At 39.1% G+C, this 20,050-nt stretch overlaps 3 protein-coding genes across 5 annotated transcripts in view; 2 read left to right on the forward strand and 1 right to left on the reverse strand.

Annotated features, from left to right (window-relative positions):
- LOC120292739 overlaps positions 1 to 16,516 on the forward strand; it is a 33,342-nt gene extending 16,826 nt beyond the window's left edge. Inside the window, exon 3 of the mRNA XM_039311119.1 lies at positions 16,364 to 16,516. The gene's annotated coding sequence lies outside the window, so the exon portion shown is untranslated. The remainder of the gene's footprint in view (positions 1 to 16,363) is intronic.
- On the reverse strand, positions 72 to 10,317 carry LOC104440859 (probable LRR receptor-like serine/threonine-protein kinase RFK1). 2 transcript variants are annotated; one of them, XM_039311116.1, is made up of 24 exons: positions 10,041 to 10,317; positions 9,284 to 9,458; positions 8,266 to 8,337; positions 8,084 to 8,152; positions 7,920 to 7,991; positions 7,667 to 7,738; positions 7,493 to 7,564; positions 7,338 to 7,409; positions 7,166 to 7,237; positions 6,988 to 7,059; positions 6,822 to 6,893; positions 5,623 to 5,691; positions 5,181 to 5,246; positions 4,972 to 5,034; positions 4,838 to 4,885; positions 4,620 to 4,663; positions 3,754 to 4,142; positions 3,474 to 3,669; positions 2,255 to 2,347; positions 1,800 to 1,921; positions 1,502 to 1,712; positions 1,170 to 1,407; positions 902 to 1,052; positions 72 to 632 (listed from the first exon to the last, which is right to left on the reverse strand). In XM_039311116.1, exons 1-24 carry the CDS (start codon positions 10,132 to 10,134, stop codon positions 228 to 230), a joined length of 3,009 nt encoding a protein of 1,002 aa, XP_039167050.1. In that variant the 5' UTR covers positions 10,135 to 10,317; the 3' UTR covers positions 72 to 227. The 2 variants fall into 2 exon arrangements, with proteins under 2 accessions (XP_039167050.1, XP_039167049.1); XM_039311115.1 differs by having other exon boundaries at positions 73 to 632; positions 2,255 to 2,401; positions 10,041 to 10,316.
- LOC104440861 (seipin-2) lies at positions 15,594 to 18,829 on the forward strand. Of its 2 annotated transcripts, none has more exons than XM_010053848.3 (2): positions 15,594 to 16,871; positions 17,646 to 17,781. In XM_010053848.3, exons 1-2 carry the CDS (start codon positions 15,675 to 15,677, stop codon positions 17,667 to 17,669), a joined length of 1,221 nt encoding a protein of 406 aa, XP_010052150.2. In that variant the 5' UTR covers positions 15,594 to 15,674; the 3' UTR covers positions 17,670 to 17,781. The 2 variants fall into 2 exon arrangements, with proteins under 2 accessions (XP_010052150.2, XP_010052148.2); XM_010053846.3 differs by having other exon boundaries at positions 15,599 to 16,871; positions 17,715 to 18,829.
- Positions 18,830 to 20,050: the final 1,221 nt, after the last annotated feature.

The raw sequence follows: 20,050 nt of genomic DNA on the forward strand, positions 1-20,050 counted from the left end.
TTTTACGCCTTCGTCTTCGAATCCTATGCGACAATGAGATAAGGAAAAGGTAAGGCGAGAGAAAAACATCTTTTGACTTCTATCATTAGTAAAATGGGTAAAGAATAATATTGTATAGATGATGCATCCTTCTATGCATCACCAACGAGCCGTGCATAACATTTGTACAAGCACCGCGAGCTTCGTTGATGCAGCTGCAAAATTGCTAAATTTAAGAAAACATACACTTATGCTAAATACAGTCTTGACTCTGGTTTAATTTCCACACATTCATCGTGGGTAAAAGCCGAAGACGAACCAGAAGTGTCTACTGCAGTCATGCTCCCTGATGGCACGTTCCCCGAATGGCTTCCACTCATGCTTCGACCCTTCATGTGACAGTCAAGGTCTCTCAGAGCCTTGAACCTCAGGTCTTCGGTGTAGTTGCCTGGTGGTGGGATTGAATCTGGAATAGTTGCCCTTCCTTCGAGCATGTTCACCACCTCAGACATTGTTGGTCTTAGCGATGGCGATGCATTGGTGCAAAGTAGAACTACTTTGATAACCATTTCTGCCTCTTCTCGATCAATCTCAGGCTTCAACTTCTCATCCACTAGTCCCATCAAGTTGCCAGATTGTTGTAATTGACAGGCCTGCAATCATAGCATTAATATCGTCAGCATCGAATAAATGGATCGCCATATTATGTTTCGCGACATTTTCTAATATGACAAGCACCTTTATTAAATTCAATGATGTAAATGCCTAAAAATTTCTAGTACTGAAACCGAGATAATTTAAAAGTGAAGATTTTCTTGAAATGAGTAAATGCTCTTCTCATGAATCTCGTCATACCATGCCATCTCGTTAGATTGTTCATCATATAGAGCACCGATCGCAGTTAAAAATGAGAAGAACTTACCCAATCCAAGAGGCAAATGCACTCATCACTTGGCACAAAACTACTGTTGCTTTGACCACTGACAATTTCCAATACAAGAACTCCAAAGCTGTACACATCTGCTTTAGAGGTGAGGTATCCCCATAGGGCATATTCAGGTGCCATGTATCCCCTGCAAATAAGGATATAAGTTCTAGGTTAAAATTTCCATCAGACATCAGCATCATACATATAAGAACAAGTCAAAATATGGTTTTTGTGATATTCTCACAGAGACATGGCGACTCACATTGTTCCGGCAACCTTGGTGTTAATATGAGTCTTTTCCTCTTCATCGAGCCTAGCCAATCCAAAGTCGGATATTTTGGGGTTTAAATCTCCATCCAGCAGCACGTTAGTAGCTTTAATATCTCGATGAATAATTCTAAGTCTGGATTCTTCGTGAAGAAATGCTAGACCTTTAGCCACTCCAATGCAGATTTGAAGCCTTGTAGGCCAGTCAAGTTGAAGCCGATAGTTCTGTGGACCTACAAAATACCCATTCACTGTCTATACACCGAAATTTGATCACATGGCATGAGAATTTAGCAAAAACTACAATTGAAAAATTCATAGACTCACCAAACATAGCACGGAAAAGACTATTATTCTCCATATACTCATAGACCAGCAACAGTTGATCCCCTTCAATGCAACAGCCGTGAAGCTTGACAAGGTTTGGGTGTTGTAAACAAGAAATCATGCCTATCTCATTCAAAAATTCACGATTCCCTTGCTTCGATCTGGATGAGAGCTGTTTAACTGCTACCAAAGTACCATCAGGTAATTGAACCTGCACACCACAATAACTCACACTTTCTTCCGAAGCAAACTAAGTGGGAACTTTGTTATTGTCGACATATGAATAGCACTTTTATACCTTGTATACAGGACCAAAGCCACCCTCTCCAATCTTAGAAGCAGGATCGAAATCATTAGTTGCTGCTTTAATTTGATGCAAAGAATAAGTCCGTATTTGCAGATCCAATCCTTTGTTATCATCTGGAGAAGGATTTTAAAAAATCAGTGGGAAATAGTTCTCCAATGCCCTAAGGAAACTCTCGCAGCAATGCAGACTAAGATGTATAACCATTGTTTTCCAACTGAAGAACCTTTTTCTTATAGAGAATGAAGGAGGAGCAAAATAAAGAATGAAGGAATCGAAGTGAAAAAATATGTAGAAAGGAACATTCATGAATAAATGCGCCTGTGTTTCTGTTTGTCTCTTTTGATGTGTGAATGATAGACATACATATATTTGGCCCTGAAAAAAGGATTTCATTTGAACTTGAATACATATGATCCAAGTTGAGAGGGAGGGATTCATGGTACAACCTGCAGATTTTCTTCTCCCCCTTTTCCCAGTCAAGTACCCTTTCCACCAAAGGATGCACAGGATGAAGAAAACAAAGCACGAGACTCCAACTCCTATGAAGATAGAATTAGTTCTCCTTTTTCCATGACTAGAGCAAGCTTTAAAACCTGCCCAATGAAACAACTCAAAAAATAATACTACTTCTGAACAAAGCACTAAGGAAAACATCAAAGGAAAAGTACAAGCTCTAGTTTATACTGTGAATGAAGGAAAGAAATCCTTCTATTTTGCTTTTGAAAACCAACATCATGTAATGCATGATCTTATTTAACGAAGAATATAGGTTTAAACAAATCCTCCTTAGGTACTTTCTGCACTCAATTGAAAGAACAAGAAAGCATTTTGTTTATATCCATGTCTTTATATGGTTTCGTACCACGTATAAATTATCATATGCACAAAACTGCAAGACTAGTAAAATTCACTCTGTTTCAAGCATGATCCTAAAATGTACCAGGTCATGTCCTCATCCATGTGGCAGTGAATGCAAATTTAAGCACTTAATCTGTTTTCAGCTTTCAACAAGGAGAGAAGAAAAGAATGAGATCTACTCTTGACATAGAGGGGAGCAGCAGGTGCACTTTTTCAGCATGTTATACTGTAGAAATTTGACTAAACTAAGATGAATATTAAAATTTTTTCTATGTTTATCATTATAGAGACAACATGATAAGAAGCCAGCAAAATGAAGTGTACTTCATCCTTTAAGCATTCAGCAAAAGCAGAAGCATAATATTTCTGAAGAAAGCCAAATGCCCATAAAATTTGACCAGAGTATGCCTCCCACACGTATTCAATCCACCTTAAAACAAAGCAAGCTGGAGGCTCAAACAACTAGAAAGGTCTAGTCACACATACTAAAACTGGACCCGCGAAGAAAAAGCTAAGCGACATATTCTTAAAAAAAAAAAAAAAAGAGTAGTAGTACTACCATTAGTCCGAGCATATAATGGACACTGATTTATCCCTAAGTTGGGGTGGGTAATGTCTCACCCAATAAGTACTCTTATTCATTGGGACCAAATTATAATGAAGCAGTTGGACTTTTACTATTAAACAATCAAAGCAAAGGAAAGGCAAAACTACACCGGTTTTGTAAATTGCAAAGATTTCATGCAAAACATTTACTGACTTCTAGAGCAATTATACGTAAAGAAAATATATAAACAATTCACTCACCAGAGACAACAGAAATTGCTGATACTAGAGGACCATAAACACTTCTACGGGGAATTCTTGTTGTTCCTTTACCCGCCCAAGAAAGTCGGACCTCCAGCATATTATTGGTCACATTGACATTAAATATTTCCACTACAGGTTTTTCAACCCCACCCGCCTCATCTTTGATATTGAAATCCTTCCTGACTAATTTGTCCTGTGATATTGTAGCATATTGAGAGGAATGCCCAACTCCAAATATGTATAAAGCACAAGACGCAACAGTAAAACGTGGAACTACCTGAATATATATATGGAACATTCGCTTCCCGAGACTATTAAATGCATTGTCAGTTGTGAACTGAATCTCTGCAAACTGTAAATGTACAGTGTACTGTCCATTTCTTAAGCAATAAAAGAAGTAGGTAAGCGAAATCGGAGAGATTCTTGCCGTTGTATAGCGAGCATCCATGTTTGCATCTGATAAAGTTAAAGTGTATAGTGTATTTTGGAAATCATTGTCGTTCATGAAGTCACCTGTGCTACTAAACCCCCAATTCCGATTTCTATCAAAGAAGTATAATGCAGTACCACCCTTGACCTGTCCATCTCCTTCATACAGAACAGTCTGTTTATTTTCTTTGATGTTTGCATCTTGTCCACCACAGTTAACATGTTGGCAACTCGAATCTGTCAGAACAAGTTTAAACTTCAGCAAAATAAATGATGGACCTTAAAGAAGGGTGTTAGCATATTTCAATATTAATTTAAGCCTTTATCTAATAGGTTATGCTTTCAAAATAGTTGGCAGTGGTTTTACAAAACTTTACATGATATCAGAGCAAAAGGTCCTAGATACAAATCTTATCAGGCCTTTATTCGCCTCCCCTATTATTCATTTCCACGCACTAGTTGTAGACCAAAGTCCCAACTTACGAGAGAGGGGCAGTGTTTAAGCAATGTTAAATCAAGCCTTCATTTAACAATTTAAACTTTAGAATAGTTGACAATGGTCTCACAAAATTTTACAAAAAGAATGCTCCGCATCTTAGGAACAAAATAATGAGGAGATGCCGTCCATGGACAGAAAAAGAAAACCTTCTCATTTTTCATACAGAAAGGCATTGTATCCAATACATGTTTTGTAGCTCACAGAAAAATACATACAGCGTGAACAGCGGAAGTTGTCCAAGCATGGCACGGCTCTACTTCTGCAGCAGAGTAGAAACATAAACCGATAGTTAAAGATAAGTGTTCCTGCCTTTTGAAAATGAATCAAGGACATAATAGTTTGAACAGGGCTAGCAGAAATAATAAATGATAGACGTCTAAAGCAAGTAAAAGAATTGTAAAGTGAGGGAAAAAGAAAAACCGAGAAATCTTACAAGTTGTTCTCTTGTGAAGAGCTTTTGTATAGGTTCAAGTTTAGGTCCCTGACAGATGAAGAAAAACTGACTCATCAGATTTCTTAAGTACATAACACTATGACTTATTGGGCAAAAATCACGAGAATCCTCACAAGTTGTCCCGACAAGCTTGTTGGTCAGAGCTTTGCCGTGAAAAGTTGTTGTAAGAAAGATCGCTGCATCCACACAACAACAAGCATTCAAGTGATTTTATCTTAAGATGAAGATTTGACAGCAATTGTATCCCAAATAAGCGAAAGAGGGCAAACCAAAAATTCGGAAGTAAGCTTGTGAAATCAACTTTGACGAGAAGAAAACATACACACTGGTTCCATCCTTCAAGATTGAGTCTGGTACTTGTCCACTCAGAATATTGCCCGTTAGAAAGCTAGCCAAAACAAAATCTGGCGTTTTAGCACTCATGAAGAAAAATTGAGCACCAAAAAACATGAGAAAAACAAAACTTATTGATGCATCCGAATATATACTGTGACATAGTTACAGATTGAATGCCCCCATTTGAGGTTGCAACGTTTGCTACTACAAGCATGTTGGGTTTTGTTAAACATGGCTTCATGTCTTCCCTCTACCTCTTAGAGCGCATAAAATAAAAACACTGATATATGTGATGATCGCATGGCTCAATTTTTCAGCTTTTAATTCGATCCTATTAAGAAAGATTTTTATAAACAAATCTCCATTTACATGGTCATGTCACCACCCATTTCATTATATCTCATACAATTGGTAGGGTACAGACTTACATAAATCTCAATCTTTTTGCAGTGATTGTCGCTGGAATTTCACCAACTAATCTGTTGAAGCTGAGCTCCCTGTTAAATGGAGGATATGAGTGCTTGAATGTCTAACAGAGATCTCAGCTAACAAAGCCAGCTCTAAGTCTTGTGTACAGAACATAATCAGAGGGTAGTAATGTTGAGAAGACAGTATGTACACAAACTTGACTGGATGCAGAAATTAACGCCAAACATCCTACCAAGAAAACCCCCTGCCCATATTGGTAACTTTCCTGTATAGTTAAATTTGGTCACCAACTGAAAAACGAACTTTGGATTAATATGAATCACGTATTCCCAATTTATACACAAATTCCATGCAACATCAGTTTGGTCCTCCAATCATTAAAACAATCGAAAAAAAAGATGCATGGTTTGTTGTGATATGGCGATGTCAGTCAAGTACTGTTTGTGGCTGTTAATCAGGAGTGGAACCAAATTTTTTGGAGGTTATGAATTATACATACGTATAATATTGCAACTCACACCGATTGTCAACTGGTAAAGTACGAGTAAGAAGGGGCAGCAGTCGATGTCTTGGTTGTGGGAAAAATATCTCCACCTTCAAGGCTGTAATTCTAGGTGCTTATAACAGTCCACTATTGCGGATCAGAACAAAATATATGTGGAGAACCACAGCAGGAGGCAATTCTGTATTAGTGCCGAACAATGGTACATGGATTTATCAAGTTTAGGTTAATTGAGTTAATAAACAAAAAGTACAATTTGACTGTTCTTTTTATTAAAAAGAAAGATCAGTACAAGGTCCCAACCAAATTTCGCACCTAACTTCTGGCATATTCGAGGCAACACCATCAGTAGAATATATCCTTTGATCATGGAATGTTATCATTGTGCACTTTCAGCTCTCTTGCACAACATGACTTTGACAAATCCTACTTGCGCATCTACCGTTTCTCATACAGCGGCTAAAAAAGAAAGTTCCAAGTTCATTTGAGCACCCAGACGAGATTAACCACTACCTTTGCACAGCAATGAAAAATTGCACTGACTTCTCCAAAGGATCTTTCAGATTATGGAAGATGGTTAGAAAGTCTTCTCGAAATTGAGAATGAGTGATGACATTAGCATGATTTGTACTGTACATGATGCAAAAAGCATGCTTAGAAATTTTACAGACAATAACTCACACGAGTAATACTTACACGACTTCTAGTTCTTCTAAGTTCCAAATGTAAGAGGGAATCTCCCCAGATATGTTACAGCTCCTTAGCACCCTGACAATGTAACAGATTAGTTACTCAAACATTCATGACATGTAACAAAATGATTTCCTAGTAGAGAAATGAGTGAAACAAGAATCAAACCTACAATGTTACGAGGCCTGTCATATTACTGAGATTAGGAAATAGCTGTCTGGGACTGATTATGTCACTAATTTTCCTGAAAAAGACATAAGAACTTGCTATAAATTTCTCAACTTGATAACTGCACGTCAGATTTTCAAATATGAGTTTCACAGGATCATGACAGGATACTGTACGCTTACAAGTGGACCATGTTATTGAAAAGTGAGACAACAGTTGGAATAGGCCCCTCCAGCCCACTTGCGATCATTTCTCTGCCCATCACAATATGAAAAATGATAGTTACTTGCTTGGAATGAGTAGTGTTTGCTCTTATTCATCATCTCTAGCTTAAAAAATTTCAAAAGATCTTACAATCTATTGAGTTGTAAGCAGTTCTTGATGAACTCTGGTATTCTGCCACTGAAGTTATTATCATTTATCCTCCTGCATTATGCAATTGAAATGTGTCATCAGACATTTGAATTAAGATATATAATCTGTATGGGAGGAACGAGACAACAACATACAAATCTGTAAGATTTATCAAACCAGCAAAAGAGGTTGGCAAGTTTCCAGTTAACTGATTGGAGGACAGAATCCTGCCAGCATAACATGCCAAGAACAGGCCCACATCAACATCTAATATATATAAAACTTGCAATCAGAACAAGTGGACAATAAATAATTATACAGCATCTCACAGAGTTTGTAGGTTGATCAAACTTCCGAGCTCAGGAGGAATGTTGCCAGAGAACTGGTTGGCCTCAAGGCATCTGATTTAGAATCCCCAGTAAAATCACTAATAGTACGATCCAACATAACTTAAGGAAATTGCATAGTAAGTGTCGTAGCTTCACCGCACAAAGTAATCATGGCAACTAAGAGATTCTATAGACATTATTACAGCTGTAAGCAAACTTGCAAGCAACAGAGACAAAGATGTTGAAAACGCACAGGTATGTGAGAGAGGTGATACTGCCCAAAGTCTTTGGAATTTCCCCAGATAAGCGATTCACGAGAACAGAGCTGCATTGATCACTCCAATTATTTATACCAAGGCTAATGAGATGCCAGTACAAGATAGAATTATTAGAATAGAATCTTTAGAAGGATCTTACATTGAAGTCAACCGCATAGAAGCCCACTCCTGAGGTATTGTCCCATAGAGGTAGTTATAAGCGAAGTCACTACAAGAATAAGATAGTATTTATCCACAAAGTAGGATTTCAAATAAGTATTCCATGTCCATATATTAGCTTATATCTGCAAGAAATATGATAGTGTTTAATTAAGGTCTCACATTTTTCTAAGGTGAGGAAGCTTAGCAAGTTCAGGGGGAAGGATCCCAGGGAGACTAAAGCCCTTGAGAGTTCTACAAAGCATCAAAACCAAAATTAGACAAACTCAAGTAACATCACACGATGAATGATAACAATTTCTACACAGACAAACAACAGAAAGAGGTCCTTACAGGCTATGCTACAAGCATGCAATGAAAAACTGTTTTAAATTTGCAAAGCACATCTATACTCACCAATGCTGCATATAAGCTGTTCTTTGAAAGGTTACAAGGAATTATAATGACCGGCTTTAATGTTTTTTAGCCAACTAGGATGACAATTAAAAGGAAGTACAAAAGAGTATAATTAAAAAAATAGTCAAACATATTCTAGGATAATTCACTATGTGTCTACATAATCTTCTAAAATGTCATGTTTGGAATTGGATGTTATCATGGTATGGGAATTTTGAACTAAATAGTGGCTGGCAGTCCAGTAAGCAAGGGAATATTAGGTAGATGATTACAATCTAAACATCCTACATATTATATATTTTAAAAAGAGAGTCAGCATCTTCTTGGTTCCTTCTGAAGAATATTATGAAAAATTGCGGAAATTGACTCAATCAAAATATACAGATTTTTACCTAGTCTGCACGTATAAAAAATTTCCAGCTGCAGAAATGAGGTCCTTTTTTTCTCATACCTGTATATAGCGAGGCTCTCATTTGAGTCACAGTCTCAGCTTTCAAGGTCGCAATAACTAGTTTCCCAAGAGAAATTGTGGACTCAAACCTTTTCATGTTTTGTCAATGCATGTTATTCAGCTGCCTATGTAACACCTATCATTTTGCATTTGCAACCAAGAATCTGAACATTGTCAAAGCAGCCCCAGATATTCACACTATTTACTGTTGTAAGTTACATCAACCCTGCTTTAAGAGACTGTATATTATAGATAGACAAAAAAAGAATATTTTCTCCAGTCAAGATGCAAAACTATGCATTAAATCTGAGTAACGAGCTGAGGAGTATATACATGTTTACGACATGACAGAAGGTATCATTTAGGAAGTTGCATTCACAAGCAACGGTACTGTCTGCTCCTTTTGGTATTTCTGTTGTTACACCAACTTTTACAACTTCACAAGAATCACCATCAAACTCCCAATACTTGGCCCCCAGTTTAGCAGCAATTTGTTGAAGAGCGTCCACTGAATCCCATTCAGAACCACGTAAAGAAGAAAATAAGCAAAAAGATTAGTGTCATTGCAGTGACCTGAGTAGCCAATCAAATATTTAAGGATATTTGCCTGATATCATTAGCAAAGATCAGGACAACTTACTGGAAAAGTATTAAGCATAACAAACAATCGTAACCCCAAACCAATCTTTGCAAATTTGCTTCCAAGTTCCTAGACTAAGTTTTAGTAATTCTGCAATGCAGACCCAAGAGAAGAAACCACTCCAACCAAGATCAATCCAAGAAACAGCAGAATCAGCATAACGGCAAGCAAAATAAGAATTGTGGACAACGTGACGAAAGAGAGAACTGGATTTTGTCTGTTCTTTTTATTTCTGTTGTAAGTTACTGTACAGCAGATCTCGTTGTGCTTCAAACCCACTAAAGAAAGGCTGAAAAACACAAAATTCCATAAACAAAGACAGATGCAAAGCCAACTTAGCTACTCCAAACCATCTTAAGAAGGCAAAGCTGAGAAAAACTCAGCAAAAAACTTTTAATTATCTCCAGAGTTCGAATCGTTATGCGGACAAACTGAAGATTTTGCACTCACCTTCTTGGGGAGAAACCTTTGGTTCAGCCAATCTAAGCATCCTGAAGTAGCACAAGGCAAAAATAAAGAAAATTAAGGAGTTCTTCGCAACCATGATCAAGAGAAAATGTGGGCCTCGGATAAGCCAGGACCCAGAGAGCTGTTTTCGCTTTGGACTTGCGTTCTCAGAGTATTGTCAAAAGAATCAAAACGAGGAAACGTAGCATCAAAAGACGACAGGGAGCAAACTCCACCTGCCCGATGTGCAAACGAGGAATCTCTCTCTCTCTCTCTCTCTCTCTCTCTCTCTTCACTCTATTTGACCTTTCTGGGTTGGAGGTGTGCATGTTGGAGCGTAGCCGCCACCGTACCAAATGAACCGGAGTCAAACTTTCATTTCAGTTTCAGAAGACAAAAAGATCATCACCTAAACTTTTCCTGTCAGATTATCAACTTTTTTGCTTTCTCCTTGTTTTGCCTCGGGACTTTTGTGAAGGTGGAAGGTGTTAGCTAGTAAAAATTACAATTACTTGTGCTCGATTTTTGAAGAGTTTTTTTCTCTTTTTTTTTTTTTGAAATACTAAACTTCTCATTTGAGCTTAAGCTTAAATTAATTTAATTTTCAAAGAACTCCACAATATTATAATTATTACATTATACTGGACTTGGAACTAATCAAGTAATCAAACTTTCAATGTCCAATTACACGTATCAATTCACCATATTATAAAATCGACATGTCAGCATTTAGACACAAAACGACATCGTTTTAAATTTACTTTATGTAAACTCTAGCTTAGAGTAGAATATGCTTGCTATTATAAACAAAAAAGTCCTAGCATCAAAATGTTAATTGAGTTTATTTGACCTTGAAAAGTCAAGCTTATTCGGTAACACATAATCAAACACATTATATACATAGTTAACGTTGAAGCTATAGTTAATGCCGAAGCTAAGAGAATGTACGCTCCAATACTCGCTACTAAACACTTCACTTATGATATGTGGGACAGTTTTGCCACGTGCCACCTATTAGACCAATAAGCTTTTGCTATAATTTAATTTTGTACTCGTGAAAAGTTAAAGAAATTTAATGATTTTGCCAAAAATGAGAATTTAGATTAAGGCATAATGAGTATGTAGTGAAATCTCCAAAGTTAGGATATTCAATGAATATAAACAGAAGATAAACAAATAAATAATATGAGCAAAGAATAAGATTATAAAATAATAGCTCTTGTTTCTACATAAGTTATTTAGTGGCATGTGTTTTAAATAGAAATGAATTTTTACTATGTGAACCAAATAAGTTGCGCATAATAATTTATGAAAATGTAATTGGAGCTCAATGTTTTACACACCGGACTTAAGTACAAGCAACCAACTATATATGCATATTTTTTGAGAAAAAAGACTATATATGCATATTTACATTCTTCCCCTTTGTGGACGAAAAACGGGATTGTAACCGAAATTTAATCGTGGGCCTAAAAGCTGAGATCTCTCTTGGCGTCCATGCCTTTGTAGATTGAATCATTGCTAGGCTGCTTTAGTGGAGCTTGAGGTCGTGATTAAAGTGAAATTTTTTCCTAAAATAAAAAATATATTTATAGAATCAAGCTGTATTCAACATCCGGCAAGTGTTTGCCATCGTCACACCGCTTAATTTAGTAATGCTGTAAATCGGCCTCCATGCTTTTTCTTCTTCCAAGAATAGGACAATGATCGTAGCACTAGAAAGTAGGTAACACTAGTCCATTTAGGACATCATGAAAGTTTCACTACAGAGAAAGAAAAGAAAATGCCACCACTCGACATATGAATTTGCCACTTGTTTGGGGGGACCGTCAACAGTGGCTGCCAGATAAAAGCTAAGTTCAGAGCATCTCAATCTCAGGGTTGATGTCATGGATTTTTCAAAAGCTTTTGCTTCGTGAATACGTTTGGCCGGTGACTATCTAGAAATAAATTTTCCTTTAGTGGATGCAATTTGCATATCTGGACGGACAGCGACGTGGGTGTCTCACCCGGAGACGAGACCCCATCACGTAGAATTATTGTCTTGGAGCTGACTAGACGTCCATTCCGACGAGAGTGGGGCAGGTCGAGGAGAAATTTTAATAGGGAAAATGTCACAAATGATCTTTGAGGTTTTATTTAATATTCAATTTCATCATTAAGCTTTTGATTTGCTCAAGTTAATCATTCTGTTCAAACTTTTAAGTGATGACTATTTTTTTTCTTTTCTTCTTCTTCTTCTCTTTCCTCCGTTGGCAGTGACCCTAGATTGGCTAGGGCGGCCCTCGCCGGCATCAGGCGAGGACGGCCCTTGGCTGAGGCGGGCAAGGGCGGCCCTTGCCAGACCCTTGCCAAACTTGGGCAAGGGGTGCCCTCGCCAGATCTGGGGAGGGAGGCCCTTGCCCGATGCCGACGAGGGCCACCCTCCCCTATGTCGGGCGAGGACGACCCTCGCCCAACGCCAGCAAGGACAGCTCTAGCCAGCCTAGGCGAGGGCGACCCTCGCCGGATGCTGGTTTCCCTCCATCGGCTCCACCATGGCCAACGGAGGGAAGAGAGAAGAATAAAAAAAAAAGAAAAAAATATTAAAAAGTAAAAAGATCAAAATGCCCAATTCCGTTAACTTTAACTAACGGAAGAATAAAATTTGTCAATTTTCAAATAGTCAATGACTAGATCAGACATTTGTCGATAATTCATGAATCAAATTAAATAAATTAAAAGTCTAAGGACGAGATTGCACATTAAGTAAAAATTTAGGGATTGTTTGTGACATTTTCCCATTATCGTACGACCATAGTACACGTGCATGGCTGCAAAATCGCCGGACTGGAAAGAGAGACGACGAATTTGAATAGAAGCCATTTCAAATTTGCAATCAAGCGACGTGAGACGATACTAGATTGAGAATTGATGTGGAGTCATTGCTAGGGGCGATGATATCGCAGTCATGAAGTGTTCTTATTCCTTATTCCTCTTCTTTTTTTAAATGAAGTGACTTTTTTTCACAAGGATATATAAAATGTCTCATTCACCTGCATCAAATGAAGGGCTTCATGCATACAGTGGATGGCGTGGCTCCTAAAGTTACTCTAGGTGGGTAGAGAATCCGTAATTTGAGTAAAAGATCCGCCACTATTGAGAAAACTTCATAATAGATTTTGACGTCGACAAAATTGTTCATGAAAATTTGGTCAGTCTGATAATCATCTTAAAGTATATTGATCTAGAAAAATACTCTTGGAGTGAAATTATCTCAATCTAGTTTGAACTCAAGACCCAATTGTAAAGTCTACTTCGGTTGGAATAAGCTTGGGCTTATGTTTAGACTTTATATTGAAGATGAAAATCTTACATTATGACTATGTTTGGCGGTCGAGATGAAATTCGAGATAAGATCGATATTATTCTATACCGTGTTTAATGCCTACTTAAGATAGGATAAAATCATATATAAAGGGATATAAGCTGAATAAAATTACTCTATAGAGAAAATTGGAACATAAGTAAATAGGATTTGTAAAATCCATAAATATAATTTTTTTTTTTCAAATAACAAACTTATTAACTTAAGAAAATTAAAATTATATTTCAATATAAATAGTATTTGAACTAAATATAAGAAATTCAAAATATGAAAAAATGAAAATTTAGTTTTTTAATTTAATCTTAGTTAAATTTATATATTTGACTTTAATTCTATCTTATAATATAAATTAAATATATAAATATAAATATATATTTATATTTATTACATATTTGAGGTATTTTTGTATTTTAAGTATATTAGTACAGTCTGCTATTTAATAAAATTTCATCAAAGAATGATGAAAGGGTAAAAAAGAAATAAAAAATGAAATGATTAAAAAAAGAGAGGAAAAAATGAAAATAAATTAAGCAATAGTTTCGGGAGAGATTTTCGCCATATCAGTTCACGAACTTTTAGGTTCATTTACAAAAGCTTTTACTTCGTGATTACGTTTGGCCAATGACGAATCCATAAAGAATTTCACTTCAGCAGAAGAGAGGGGTCAAAGGGTCGAAATCTTTTTAAGCCGGCTTTGACCGCATGGGCCGTGTTCGATTCTTCATCTTTCGTTGTCGCATGAAATTGGCCTATCCGAACGGACAGCGACGCGGGCGTCCCACGCGGAGACGAGACCCCGTCTCGTAGAATGAATACCTCAGAGCTGACTAGATGTCGGTTCCGACGAGTGGGGCACGGTCGAGGAGAAATTATTGTACGACCATAGGACACGTGCATGGCTGCAAAATCGCGGGCCGGAAAAGAGAGAGAGACGACGTGTGCGTGTAGAACACGTTTCAAATTTGCAGTCGATTGATGTGAGAGACAACATCGGATCGGGAATTGCCATGGAATCGCTACAAGTGGCGAGGAAATTGCAATTATAAAGTGTTCTTTTCCGATTTAAATGACTTTTCACAAGGATCTGCACCGAACGAGAGGCTTCATGCATAGCGCATACGGATGATGGCGTGGCCCCTAAACTTACTTTTCGGGAAAAATCATCTAAAAAAGTCTATAATTTGCTTTTAATTTTGCTAATTAAGCTCTAAATATTTTCATGTGTTATCAATTGAGATCAATCCGATTACTTTTAGTTAGAAATTGCTGATATGGACTCTGCTTATCTTAAATACATGAAATAGTCGGCGCTAATTTAGAAAAATTTGAATAATATTATAATTTTTTTTTCTTATTTTCCTCCATTCTTCTCTTCTCTAGCCAACAACGGGGCTTAAGAGTAGTCGCCAACGACTGACTAAAGGAAACGACTAGTGACCCTCACTGAAGGCTAGTGAGGATCACCTTGCTAGAGGATGTCAAGGCTCGCCCTTGTTGACCTTACCTGAAGCTAGCAAAGCTCGCCCTCATAGGCCTTTAGCAAGGTCAACCCTTGCTAGATTCCAATGAAGGTAACCTCACTGTGGTCGAGGAAGAAGAAGGGATGGGGAAAAAAAGAAAAGAAAAAAAAAAAAAGAAAAGAAAAGAGGACAAAATAATAAATATATAATTTAAAAGATATATTAAAATATTATTAAAAATTACTTACTTTAGTATCAATCGTGCCATGTTAGCAATTTCCAACCAAAATTATAAGAATGAACTCAATTGGCAATGTTAATAAGTTTATGAGTGAATTGACAAAAACGTGATGGGTTTAGAATTTTATAGACAAGTTTCTTGTTACTTTGGGTGGGCGGAGAATCTCCGTTTCGATTAAAGGATCTGCCGCTTCAATTGGAGTGCCGCCCCTTCTTTATCCTTCATGAGAAACACTGCGCCGGGCCTTTCTTGAGCCACTAAGGCCCGCCGGGCTAATTCAATTGGTGTACCCCGTCTCTCTTTCGAGCCCGACAGCCCGGCCCGGGAATTCTGGGGCCTCCAAACAGTCGGCCCGGCCCGGCCCGGGCCGAGCCGAGCTTTAGCGTCTCGGACCTTTTACCTCCCATCGTGCCCCGCTGGCCCAGATGCCACGTGGAGCTCGGTTCTCCCGCCACGTGGCTCCGGGACGAGATCGTCCCCATCCTGTCTCGCTCCAGAAGCTCTCCTCCACGCAGGACGTGACGAAACCCTAGCCCCCGATCTCCGTTCCCGATTCACCTCGATTCTCCATGGGCTCGTCCAATTCCGGCGACGACGACGACGACGGCGACGCCGGCTCCACGTTTCACGATGCCTGCGACGACTTCCCGTTCTACGATTGCCCGGCTCCCGACGACTCCGCCGCTCCCCTCGACGGATCGGAACCGAAGCCGCCCTCCTCCTCGCCGGAGATTCCCTCCGGCCTCCGGCGCCGGCGTTCGGGTAGGGTCCCCGCCGGAGGAGAGGCCGAGGCCGAATCGGGCTTCGCCGCCCGTTCCAGGGAGAACAGGTTCAGGCTTTACCGCGATTTGACGGAAGGGGAAGGTCCTATCGAGCGAGCGCGCTCGGATGTGGAGGAGAGGAGCTCGATTTCGGTTCCGGGCATTGCTCGGCGTGATGAGGGCGAGGATTCCGCCATAACAACGTCGAACGATGCTGGAGTCGGCGACACGGCGGGGGAGTCGATCGTGACTCCGTCCGAGGAGGTCTGTGATGGGGCGGGCGAGCGGAAGGATGACGCGTCTATAGTGACCGCGGTGGATGACGAACGAATCGGCGACTCAATGGACTCGGCCGACTCGGCTGACTCGGCGGTTCCGCTTGGTGAAACCACGTCTTCTAGTTTGCTCATATCTATGGCGGGAATACTAATTAAGGCAATTGGATTCCAAATTAACTTGTTAGTTAGCTTTATTACTTTCCCATTTTGGTGTTTTCGTACATTTTACGCCTTCGTCTTCGACCCCTATGCGACAATGAGGCGTGGCGTGAAGTGTTTGACTGGAAAGATATCGAGCGTATGCAATTCGGTGTGCGATAAAATGAGTCCTTTTGTACGTGAATGGTTCGAGGACAATAAGTCAATTTGGAAGCTCGTGCTGCGGTGCGGTTGGGGGCTCTTTTGGTCGATGTATGTTTGTTTCATCTTGGTCGGTTTACTGGTGACTGCTGCTCTGATTAGTGGTCTTATAATGAGGTTTCTGGTGGCAGAGCCGATCAGGATAGAGGACAAATTGAACTTTGATTATACGAAACACAGCCCGGCCGCTTATCTACCGGTAAGTTCTTGTGCCGGTGCAGATTGTGGTATGAAATGTGGAGGGATAGTTGTTGATGTGGGGAAGAGTGGGAGATCGCGGGTTATTCCTCCTCGTCACGAGCTGGAAGCAACTGTGTCTTTGACATTGCCAGAGTCTGAGTACAACAGAAATTTAGGTGTCTTTCAGGTAACTTTCTTCTTGCTGTTGAATTGGGTTCAGTTTGATTGGCTTGAAATGTCATGTTATGCTTACTGTTCATAGTGTGATGCGATTTTATATGTGTGCTATTTGTAGCAAACCCGCATTATGTTTTATACAACTTAATTTGCTCAGGTTCCGAAATGTAAGTCTTGTTTAAGGTAGATGTGGGCCTTCCCAAGAGAGCTATGTACTTATTTGCCTAAGCCCTTTCCTTCTTATATACTGACTGTAGAGAGCATTGCCTTCAAGAGTTGCTGTTGCCTCTTAGTTAGCACTGGATCCTGCAAGTCTAGATCTTTGCCAGATTCTTGGGAAGTTTCACTCATCCTAGTTCTGAGGATTCTTTGCAAAGGGTCTGATTCACCAATAGTAGCATTCTGGGATTTTGTAGCGTGACAAGTTTCTTTTAGCGGGGGTTCATTTCATGCCCCATATTCTTTTAGCCTGGGCTAGTGTTGCCTTGTCAGGTGAAAGATTTACTTGTACTAGTGATAAACTTGTTGGTAGTTTTTGGTCCACTGGAAGTGTACAAGTTATCAAGCATAGCTTCTTCTTCCGAAATAGTTTTAGTTACCCCGCAAGTATTGGCATCTTTCCTGCTTGAGCAGGCTTAAGTAAATTTGACGTTATCATTGCTATGTCTATATTATTTACTCTTATGTTGTCGTATGTATGACTTTTTTCTTCTTTCTTGTTTCACACAAATAGTATTGTTTTCCTGCTCATCCTTTGTCCTTTATTTTTGGTCCAACTTTGTAGGTTACAACCAAAGTAATAAAATAACCACTTATCTTGAAGATTGACTTTCAAATCCTTAACATTTGTTAGGTCAGGGTTGATCTGCTGTCCGCTGATGGTGAAGTACTTTCAAGTTTAAGCCGTCCGTGCATGCTACTCTTCAAAAGCGAGCCTATCCGCCTTCTCTTAACTTTCCTTAAAGTAGTTCCGCTGATTGCTGGCTATGTATCAGAATCTGAAACCATCCATGTGAAGTTTCAAGGTTTTATTGAAGGCAATGTACCCACTGCCTGTGTAAAGGTGGTCCTTGAACAACGGGCAGAATTCCGTCCTGGAGCTGGCATCCCTGAAATATATGACGCATCGCTAACCCTGGAGTCTGAGCTTCCTCTTTTAAGAAGGATCCTATGGTACTGGAAGAGGACCATATTTATCTGGATCAGCATGGTGATGTTTATATGGGAGTTGCTATTTACTCTAATCTGCTGCAAGCCCATCCTTATACCACGAACAAGGTGGAGTGTTGATTCTGCTAGAAGTCATGCTCGAAATGCTTCTCCCTCACATTGATGGTGTGGAACTTTGGCCTGCAGATAGATGATACAAAGGTAACATCTAATTTTTGGCATCTGCACTTATGTCCTCCTTCGAAAGAAACGATTCGTCCTCGTTTTGAGTGCCTCCCTCTGCAATGTGGGGGAACAGCGACCAAGTCGGGCCAAACACGTGGGTCTGGACAAAGTTTTTAGGCCATGTAAAACATGTCTCTAAGCGTTAAGTGAGACATTTGTATTGTACTCCTGCTCATTCTTTGATTCTTTTTCTCCTCCTGTCAAATAATAAATATAGCGCCTGTCCTCTAAGTATATGTTGGCAAAGAGTATTCAGCTTGTTATGCTTGTTGCCGCTGTCGCTCTTAGATGTCGTTACAACTTCCGAAACATGTTGGCCTGATGCTGTTTTGGAAGACTGAAAAGCTTCAAGTTATCCTTCAGATAGCGGGTTTAAGTTTTGTGAGGTGGTGAGTAAGCATATGTAAAGCAGATCTGGTTAAATCATACGGTACATACATATAGCGTTTCTATTATCTTTGAACCTCATTTTTGGGTGTTTCATTTCGTATTTGATTTGGTTCTCTTAAGTAATTGTAAATCCATGTAATAATTTGTACACGGGGGGTAATTTATACATCCAATATTATATTCCCCTTGCTTTACATCAATTATGTTGAGGCAATTCGCATAATCGCATCATGTCAAATTTAGGTCTAATATGAACAAATATGTGGGTTGATCATATTACAACTTTAAAGGTTTAGACATGTGAAAATGTGTTTAGACGTGTATAAACGTGTCTAAAGGTGTTTAAAGATGCCTAAATATATCTAAATGTGTCGTGTTTAAGAAATAACAAATCAACATTGACAATTAATTGTGTCTAAGAGTGTCATACTATAAAGGATTAAAGGAGTAGACCAACACATATTTGTGTATAGACGAGTTGACCCTTTCATAAGCGAACCTGTCTAGTCTTGATATCAACATGCTTAATTATGGGCAATCTATATGTCATGTAAACGGATCATTTGTCAACCTACGTTGGTTGCATTAGTATAATGAGAGACTTTGCACAACAAAGAGCTTTATAACTCGAAGTACAATTCTGCTTGCAATGTCTGAGATTAGCTTTAGATCGTGAGAAGTGATTCCCGACAATTACATAAATCTCGCACTCCCAAAAAGAGAAATGGTATCATAAGTACGGGAACCTTTTCTCGTTTTGGAATCAGTACTCAAATAGGTCTTTTTTTTGGCTTAATCAATTAAGTATCTTTACTTTTTGATTGCACTGGAAATGTGGAGCCTCCTTTAAATGAAACTGATATAGTTCTCTTCCACAGCTAAGGGTCTGCATGGTAGTATTTTCGTTTCTCTCAATTTCTGTCTTTTTGTTCCCCGAAATAAAAAAAAAAATAGAAATCTGTTTGGTAAAACTTTTGTTCCCAGGAACAATTTCTCTATTTTTTTGGTTCCCGAAACAGTTTTGGAATAGAAACAAGAAAAAAAAAAAAAAAGTAGTTTATTGTTCCCGGAAATAACTTCTAGAAATAAGCCAATTTTTTTTCTTTTGTTCCTCTCTCTTGTCGCGGTCACCTCCAATTGCTCGGAGCCACCGTCAATCGTCGCTGATCGCGGCCTCCGCCGCCATTCACCGTTGCCCCCCGCCGCCGCCGTCGCCAGGCTCTCCGCTTGTCACCGGCCGTCAGCCGTCACCGCCGACCGTCGCCGTATAGCCCATCGGTGATTGTGTGCGGCGGCAGCGGTGGCCAGTGGTCAGCGGTCGGTATCCGTGAGCAAGAATAAAAAATGAATAAATACAAAAAAAAACTATTATGTACCAAACACATTTCTATTATTTTTATAGTT

Source organism: Eucalyptus grandis, chromosome 4, assembly GCF_016545825.1.
Source record: "Eucalyptus grandis isolate ANBG69807.140 chromosome 4, ASM1654582v1, whole genome shotgun sequence".
NCBI classification, from domain to species: domain Eukaryota; kingdom Viridiplantae; phylum Streptophyta; class Magnoliopsida; order Myrtales; family Myrtaceae; genus Eucalyptus; species Eucalyptus grandis.